This window comes from Saccostrea echinata, unplaced genomic scaffold (assembly GCF_033153115.1).
Source record: "Saccostrea echinata isolate AGI-Se365-2 ecotype Australia unplaced genomic scaffold, CSIRO_AGI_Sech_v1 ptg000046l, whole genome shotgun sequence".
Taxonomy (NCBI): Eukaryota; Metazoa; Mollusca; class Bivalvia; order Ostreida; family Ostreidae; genus Saccostrea; species Saccostrea echinata.
The window spans coordinates 9,932,501-9,942,219 of NW_026889795.1; the positions used below are offsets into that span (position 1 = coordinate 9,932,501).

General features: G+C 33.7%; 1 protein-coding gene across 1 annotated transcript in view; it reads right to left on the reverse strand.

Moving 5' to 3' along the window:
- The window catches only part of LOC133201885 (uncharacterized), a 79,297-nt gene extending 70,212 nt beyond the window's left edge, over positions 1-9,085 (reverse strand). Inside the window, exons 1-5 of the mRNA XM_061337678.1 lie at positions 9,035-9,085; positions 8,694-8,755; positions 4,619-4,681; positions 4,214-4,286; positions 3,140-4,062 (exon numbers count right to left, since the gene is read on the reverse strand). Coding sequence (XP_061193662.1) covers positions 3,140-3,980 — 841 coding nt within the window. The 5' untranslated portion in view covers positions 3,981-4,062; positions 4,214-4,286; positions 4,619-4,681; positions 8,694-8,755; positions 9,035-9,085. The remainder of the gene's footprint in view (positions 1-3,139; positions 4,063-4,213; positions 4,287-4,618; positions 4,682-8,693; positions 8,756-9,034) is intronic.
- Between the last annotated feature and the right edge of the window lie 634 nt (positions 9,086-9,719).

Consider the following 9,719-nt stretch of genomic DNA (forward strand, 5'->3'; position numbering starts at 1 on the left):
CCGCCTCTCTCTCTCCCCCAATAAAAAAAACAAACAGTGACACATACACATTCTTGAGGGTGGGACCCACCAAGGGTGTAAATTAAAAAAATAAAAGCAATCCAACAATTTTCTCATAAATTGGTCATCAGCAGCGTTAGTATGAATACACAGTTATGATTTCTAATATCACTTTAAGGCGTAACAAAAAAATGTTTGTTTACGGTTACCCGACCGACCCTATATTTAATCGCCCACCCAAATTTTTTTTTCGTCGTAAAAATCCAGAAGTCACTCATCGGTCAGTTAAACTTTTACATGCATCTTAATCGGTCAACGGTTTGAAATCGAAAGTACTAGAAATAGACTATTTCTTGTACTTTCGAATAAATTATCATAATTTTTTCCCCAGGCCATTTTTACATTGCAATACCGCCATGCATTCAAGATCTCCCGCCATGCATCAAACATTGCCGCTATGCTTCCCGCTATGCATGAATTATTAATGGTAAACATTTTTTTTAAGAAGATGATTTACTTTGAATGTTATCAGTTATTAATCTATTAATAAAACAATTCAGATCACTAGAATCCTATAAACATGTTGCGTACCTGTGGTGAACTCAATGCAAATCTCAGTACGGCCGGGGTATGATGCAATAGCTGTCAATTTATGTTTATTGCAATTTACTGGTATTTTATTAAACATTAAGTTTTTATTTGATTAAAATATTTATAACCATGAAAAATTAATTAATTGCTGTAAGATAGTATACACCATGAAAGAAATACACTTGTTATTGCACATGTGGGTTTTTCCAACATTCCAGGTCATTCTATAAATAGTATTTATGTTCAGACATCAAAAAGGATTCATTAGTTAAACACATAATTCTTAAACCATATTTAGCATAAATATATGCTTAAAATAAACATGTCCTATAAACATTATCATTGTTTATTTACTCTATGAACTATGGGCTAGTACTTCGGTCAAGCGCACGTGCTTTAATACACAATGACCTACATTCAACAGCTTACGTTGAAAAACAAACATGTTGTCATTGGTGCTACAAAGTGTGCACCCTTTTTTGTTTAAAGATGACTGTAAAAGTAGGGACAGCCAAAAATGAAGTAAATTTAAAAAAGGGGGTCACTATAGGGCCTATTCAGTTTGTAGACAACAAGAATAAAACAGCACATAAAAAGACAGTGGGAAATTAGAGGTCAATCAAAATACCCCCACGCCCCCAAAAAAGATGATTAGATCTATTTTTATAAAAAAGAAATCAATTGTTTATTTTTTTTAAGTTAAATTGACAATTTATTTAAAATGTATTTATCATTTAAATTTAAAAAAAAAAATGTAAATGAATACTGGTAATGCATTTGTAATTTTCACTTATATATAGATTCAGACACATGTACAAGTAACTCAACCGAGACATGCTGCATGCCGTCAATTCAGCAAAATTCCCCCCATGCATTAAATTTTGTTTGGGGAAAACGCTAAATTGATTAAGTGCAACAGGGAATTAAAGAAGAAATACAAAACAGTTTTACCACTGTGTGGTAGCTGTAAGGCAGTTGACAAGAAAGATATTGTCTATCGCCCCTATGGCAAGCCCAAACAAAAGTAAAGCACCACACAGTAGTAAAACTGTTTTGTATTTCAACCAATTCATGTGAATTTGTAAATAAAAAAAATTCAATAAAATAAAAAAAAATTCCTACCTACCGACCCTATTTTTTTTTCAGCATGTAACAGTAAACAAACATATTTTTTTGTTTGGCCTAATTTTAAAATATATTGACATAACTGGAAATAGGATAGACATATAATACATTAACCCCCCCCCCCCCCCATCAAGCCTAAAAACTTATTTAATGTGTGTAAACCACAGAAATCAACCCTACATATTTCTGACAGTGACCTTCAAAACTTATAACAGTGCATAAATGACAAACTTCCAGTGCAGTATCAGCAAAGGGCTTCCAATCTTTCATATTCATGTAATTTGGATGGCAAATGGATAGAATGGATCTAATGATAAATGTACAAGTTTCCTCTCCTTAACTATGTCATTTATAAATACTTGATACAGGCAGTAATGATAAGGTCATATTTTAGTTTCATGGACCAACATTTTTGAAAATGCAGAAAGCAGGGTTTTACTTTTATTTCAGGAGTATTTTATATGTTCATTATGCAAAGGGGAACAACCTAGTTTTCTACAAATCTTCAAAAAGAGATTTGGGTTATCCCCCTTTTATTAGCAAGTCACAAAAATTAATCAATGCAGTAGCATTTGGGCTAATTTGATTTTCTGTCTTTACTAAAAAGTAAATATTTTTTTTTATCCTAAGTTGGCATCAATCTTAAATTTCATTATTTCTAGAACTTTCTCCTGCACAAAAATGTCAACTCAGAACACAGTGTAGATTTACTGAACACCTGCTACAGAAATACACAACATTCCTAGACAGAGCTGTGTTATAAATATCAATGGTGTCTATATCTAACTGTCAACATAAGTACAAAATGTCATCTGTTCTGAATGTAGAATAACTTAAACTGAATACATTATAAAGGTTAGGATATTGTAATAATTAGAAAAGATTTTAAAATTTAAACCATTCACTAATTCTCATAAAATTTATCATACAACACCAATTTTTTTTCTCAAACAAAACAGCACAAAATTTCACAAGTTGATAATTCCCCCAATGACAGTATATCATACATGGATCCATAAATCAAAACCTGTCTGTCACACAAAATGTGTAGATCTATGTATGTACTTTATATAAGAAGTTTCTGAGAAAAATTTACAGAAAAGTTTGAAATAAGAATCAGTGAATGAAGTCACACACAACACTGTACAGTTAATTACACACACCACCGTACAGTTAATTACAGACTGGATGTTAATCTATTATTTCTTATTAATCTATCTATTAACTTCATCTTTAACATCTCATGTTTGTTGTTTACACAATGAGGAATCATTTCTGATCAAACTATAACATTTGTAAATAAACACTTGATTACATTCATGTAAAGTTATTCTTAAATGACCTCTCTAACATAATGTAGTTATTGTGTTGTAGTGATATTATAATTATACAATACAATTAAACAAACTACAGTGTTACTTACCAGTCAGAGAGTCTTTATCTACCACTCTGTATATGTTGACTGTGTTGGTAATGAGTGACCCTACCCACAGTAGGTGTGTGGTATCATCATAACTCAGGCCCCGTGGTCTGTTTATCCCGTGTGGTGATGTCTGTATCTGTGTCAGGAAGTGACCGTCACTGTCTAACATCTGTACTGACTGGGTGATATCATCACACACCAGGATGTGTGACAGCGCGTCAGTACAGATTCCACGTGGATCTAGTCCTGATCCTGATGGAGGTCCTGTGTAGGAGAAGCGATGACTTCCTCCCCGTTCTGTCACCACTACAGCATTACGGCCCCAGTCAGACACAGTAACATCTCCATTGCGGTTCTCTGTGATGTATCTAGGATAACTATACAGTCTCTGACCTGTGTTGTTGTTGTTGTCGTACTGTATGGTCTGGATGTATTCACCTGTAGAGTTATACCGCACTACCTTGCCTGTATATGTATCATATCTACACATCCCGACCAGCAGGTCTCCAGTGGAGGGGGAGCTGTAGACACACAGTGGATACCATGGTCCTGTGTTGTACTTTATTAATGGAGTCTTTACTGTGTTCTCTGTAGACAGTTTGTTGATGTTACGGTGACTGTCTATATAAATTAAATCACCGTCATTGTTCACAGTGTGTCCTCCATAATCACTACGTATACCTCTCAGATGATGTAGTTTATCCCCTGCTGTGTTTGTCAAGATGAGATTGTTATAATCATCACTGATCCAGACCCGGTCTGAGGATACACGGGAAATGTGACGACCATGACTAACACCTGTCACTCTGACAGATTTCTGTAACACTAATCTATACATCATTGACAGCAGACATTTATTTCATCTTTATCCTGTGGTTTTATAACAGAATCCCGTGTTGATTTCCTCAGTCAGGGAGATTTCTCTGTAAATTACAACATTGTACTGGAATTATCTACATCAAGAGCATGTTTCTATTTACAATGTACTCAGTGAATAACATGTATTCATATCAAAGTTTTGGTTTTCAGAACTTAAAAAATTGAATAGAATTAAGACACAGGCAACATAAATACCTTTACACTGGGTGTTGAATTCTTCCAATGTCAGTATAAATAGCAAGGACCAGGTATTCATAATAAAGTCTATCTAAAATATAATATTTAAAGATTAAAACATATCTACAATGAAATACACAGGACATTTAAAATTCTTATACAGTACATATAATATGAAAATATTTGAAATGTAACTTGGTGTACAATATTTCTAGTTGTATGAATTAACTTTTATACAAAATTACAAATTATACATTATAATTATCAAAAACTTTAATTTCTTTCAGATATCAATTTACAAAGTTACAACAATGTGTAGTATTAAATGTAGATTTTTCTGATTATGTACCACACTCTATAGATAGGTATTCATGATCAACAGTGTGTTGTGACAGTTATATAAAGTAACAGAAAAATGTATACCACACTGATTTCTTGTATCTGGGAACAAATGTATGGCTTCTATTCATATTGGTTCTGTGTGTTCTGTGGAAAGAAAACCAGAAAATAATTACTTATCATTCTACAGAAATATGTTCAAAACAAAACAGAAAAATGTATTTTATTGACCTTATTTTATTTAATTATAATTCCTTTTCATATTTCACAAGAGGCCCAAGGGCATTAACAGTCACCTGAGTTATCATAGGTGAATGATCAAAGGAAATAACTTCTCTCAAACTAGAGTAAATCTTTCCTTATATAATTAATTGATCCCTACCTAGCACCAACACTCTTGGCCCAGTGGCTATCAATTTCACAAATCTGATAAAAACATCCTTGCTCATTAAAACTATGTACTTGGTTTGCCTGCTTAATACCTAGCTAGGAACAGAGAAGTGAAGATGATTTTCAAAATAATTAATGCATTTTTCACTACATGATCAGTAGAGCCCAAGCCTAAAACCAGAACCCCTGACTCTAGGGCCATGAATTTCATAATTTAGGAAGAGATACATTAATGGTTCATCATAATCTTTGTTCATCATCAAGTTTGTTTGCTAAATACTTAGGTGCAGAGAAGAATATTTGCAAAGAATTAAAGCATTTCAATTATATTATCAACAGGGTCTACCCTAATAGCATAACCACTTACCCAGTGGCCTTCAATTTCACAATTAAGGTAAAGGCAGGTTCATCATAACCATTCATTTAAATTGCCTGTATAATATCCATGAACAGAAAAAAGGCTTTCAAATGAAGAATTTATGCATTATTAGTGTATGATCCATTGAGCCCTGCCCTAACATCAGAACTCCCTGAAGCTGGGGTCATGCATTTCATGATTTTGGAAGAGGCACCCTTGCCCATCATAAACATGCATTGAGTCTGCTAAATATATAGAGAGAACAGAAGATTTTTGAAGAATTTGTAAATTTACTACATAATAAATAGCCCCCCCCCCCCCACACCCCCAGACACTTGAACCTTTGACCCTGGAGCTATGACAGCAAATTTTTTTCTACCCCTTGGGAATGGGTCCAGTACCGATTCAATTGGCTAAAATAGTGTCGAATTAAAACAAAAGGGAATTTTTTATGTCATGTCAATAAATCAATGAAATTTATTTCTAGTTTATTCTAACCTCATTACCTTTTAATTCACGCTTTAAAGAATAATCAACAAGAATTAATTGTTTTACATATTAATGTCCCTTGTTTTCATGTTGTCATGCTTTCAAGTTGTCAAAAATGTAAGACACTACCATAACTATGCTGTCAACAGCACGTGTCCCGCCATATTACCATTGATCTCTACTTTCGATTTATTAATAAGAGGAAGTTAAACATATACACAGGTAGGTTAAGGTTTCCCGAAGAATATCACAGTGCACTCTGTGCCTTCACATCTCGGAACTACCAAAATATGACGTCATAATGGAAAATGACGTCAAGTCACTGCAAACTTGAGGTGTTATGACGGGGAGAGTGTCATAAACTTTACACTTTATTTCAAACTGCATGTAAAATGCTAGATAACTACTGCAAAATTCACGGGTCGTTAAATGTTTTTTTAAGTCTTGTATGTCCGAATATTTTAAAAATATACCGCTTACCTACCCTTGATTGAAATTCAGCATGTTCAAAATGCTTATTAAATATATACTTTTGAAATGTACTCTGTTTTATACCCGTGGTTGGAGGTAGAATTTATTTTGTGTATATAAAAGAGTCTGGCGCAGGTGATTAATGAGGATTAATCTGAGAATTTTTGTGGAAATCTTTAACAAGAGGTTGTTCTCTAACTGAATCTTGCTTGGGAAAAATGTGTGCTGGCTTTGTTTTAATAAAGATTACGATATTGTGTGGAAAATACCCTCAAATTTGTAGGTAAGTTGAATTTCTCAGGAAATATTTTGTACCCAAGTAATACTATGACTTTTCCCAAGCACATTTCTGATAGACAAGGATACGATGAGTTTATTTATATAACAAAATGTTAATAATTATTGTATTAATCAGCTGCGCCGAAGCGGTTTATATGAAACACTTCAAAAATTTATAAATGACCGTCACGTGATCAACAAAGTCATGTGATATCATAACAAATATGTTAATATATAGCCGAGGAAAAACTTTATATAAATTGGAAATACTAAAGTTCAATACTTATAAATTAAAACCAAAACCGACCTCGCAATGACATATTATGTTTAGAGCGCATTTTAAGCCTCGGGAAGCCTTCACATAGCTGCGTAGTTAACTCATACAATGTTTCATATGAAAAGAATTACAATGGCATTGCAGTCTGTTCCTCGGCAGCTGAATTGGGAATTTTTAGTCTCAAAATTGGGAAAAATTAACGTTTCTGAAATTTTATGGTTTTGGTTTCACCCCTCAGGTCCCAAGGAGATGGGGACTAAATTCACGATATTTGTTCTGCTTTGCCCATATATGCTAGTGCTACATACCAAAATTGTTTCTACCATTCCAGAGAAGAAGCTGAACATGTTTGCAACCATATACATGACCGATGACAAATAACACACAAAAACAGATAGCAATAGGTTACCTAAGTAACTCAGGTGATCTAACAAGAGGCCCATGGGCCACATCACTCACCTGAGCACTGAGGCTAGGAAAAAAGCAGAAATCAGTTCAGTACTGAACAGTTTAAATACATAAGTGGTCCCAACCTACCCCTAAAGATGGGGGGGGGGGCATGATTTGAACAAACTTGAATCTACACTAACTGAGGACATTTCCATATTTCTTTGACTAATGATGGCTTCAGAAATTTTTGAAGATTTTTTTCCCATAAGTTTGAACTTTCATTGAGGCCCCGCTCTACATCTAGGGGGGGGGGGGGGGTCAAGATTTGAACAAATCTGAATCTACACTACCTGAGGATGATTTCAATCATGGCTTTGCTGTTCTTGAGAAGATTTTTAAAGATTTTTTTATGTATTCCTATGTCAAACTTTGATCGTCTATTGAGGCTTCACCCTAACCCCTGGGGTCATGATTTGAACAAATCTGAATCTGCACTAGGTAAGGATGCTTCAATGTAAATATCAACAATCATAGCTTTGCTGTTCTTGACAAAAAGATTTTTAAAGATTTTTTCTATGTATTCCTATGTAAAACTTTGACCATCCATTGTGGCTTCACCCTACCCCCGGGGGTCATGATTTGGACAAACTTGAATCTACACTTTCTGAGGATGATTCCATATAAATATCATCGTCCATTGTGGCCCCACCCTACCCCCAGAGATCATGATTTGAACAAACTTGAACCTACACTTCCTGTGGATGCTTCCACATAAAAATGACCAATCAATGCTTTGTTGTTCTTGAGGAGAATTTTAATGACTTTTTCAATATACTCCTATGTAAAAAAAATTTTGTCCATTGTGGCCCCACCCTACTACCGCGGGTCATGATTTGAACAAAATTGAATCTACACTACCTGGGGATGCTTCCACATAAAAATGACCTATCATGGCTTTGCTGCTTGTGAGAAGAAGATTTTTAAAGATTTTTCCTTTTGTATTCCTGTACAAAACTTTGATCATCCATTGTGGCCTCACCTTACCCCTAGGGGGTCATGATTTGAACAAACTTGAATCTACACTACCTGAGGATATTTCTACATAAGTTTCATCTTTCCTGGCCCAGTGGTTCTTGAGAAGAAGATTTTTAAAAGATGCCATGATTTCTTAATAATTTGTAATCATCTCCCTTCATTTGAACAAACTTGAATTCCCTTCACTCAAGGACTTTATTGCAAGTTTGGTTAAAATTGGCCCAGTGGTTCTTGAGAAGGAGTTGAAAATGTGAAAAGTTTACAGACAGACGGATGGATGGTTGGATAGACGGACGCCGGACAAAATGTGATCAGAAACGCTCACTTGAGCCTTCGGCTCATGTGTGCTAAAAATTTAATTGTTAGCTTGTTTATTTTTGGCCATTGTTTGTAAACATATCATGTCAATTATTTACTTTCAAGTATTGCATGCATTACTTTTATACTTTATGAACATGTGGTATAAAAACCTGTATTGAGGTGATTTTTTTCTTCTCTTAACAACTACACTGCAGAGGACATTCTGAGAAATCTGTCAAAACAAAATTCAGAATAACTTATATATACAAGTATACAATGGATAGTGGACTTGTAAAAACACAGCAGGTGTATGGTACAAATAATGCTGTTTTACATTATGTTTTGATATATTCTCTATGTTCTTCTTACTCATAATGCTTATAAGTAAAATTCATAAAATATGCCCAGGGTGAACTTTAAAGTATCATATACTTGATAGCCTCATGAATTTCTATATTTGAGAAAAAAAATTAATTAAGCCTTTTCTGAGAAAAATGACTTATATTTAAACCTGTACAATGGAGAAACATTATCTTCTTTTCCATGGTTGCACTTTACTTCATGTGATATCTATCAAAAACAATTTAATGACATGATTTATTTAATACATTCAAGTACCTGATATGAAAAAAATGAGAAGCCCATATGCTTCCAATTTTCTTCTTCTATGGATGTCCATTGATCATTGATTAATTATAAAAGATTTGTATCATTATTTTAAGAAATTATTTATTAGGTTAGGTAATTAAGAAACATATATTTCATGAATACTCAGGAAACAGTCAAATTTGTCCCTCAATAGTGAGGAGGATCTGGGTCTTCAGCCTCGGGCAGCAGTTTCTTCTCTAGTTAGACTGCTTTCCCATTAGTCATACATTTAAGTGTATAATTATATTACCTTCTGAGAACATTAACCACGCCCTCCAGGTAGATATTATCTCAAAGTCTGTGCATCAATCTGCATGAATCTGCAAAACACAAATGTTACACAATAGTATATACAGTGTACATGTATATCATAGCAGCTATATAGAAAAAATAACTTATTTTATAGTCAACCTAATTAATTTTCATATTTCCAATAACTAATAAATCACTCAATATTCTGTCAAAATTATCTAAACTTTTAGTAAATCAAACTTCAATAAAAAAGAACCTATTTGATATAAATTTTTTACATCATGTACATTGTTTGT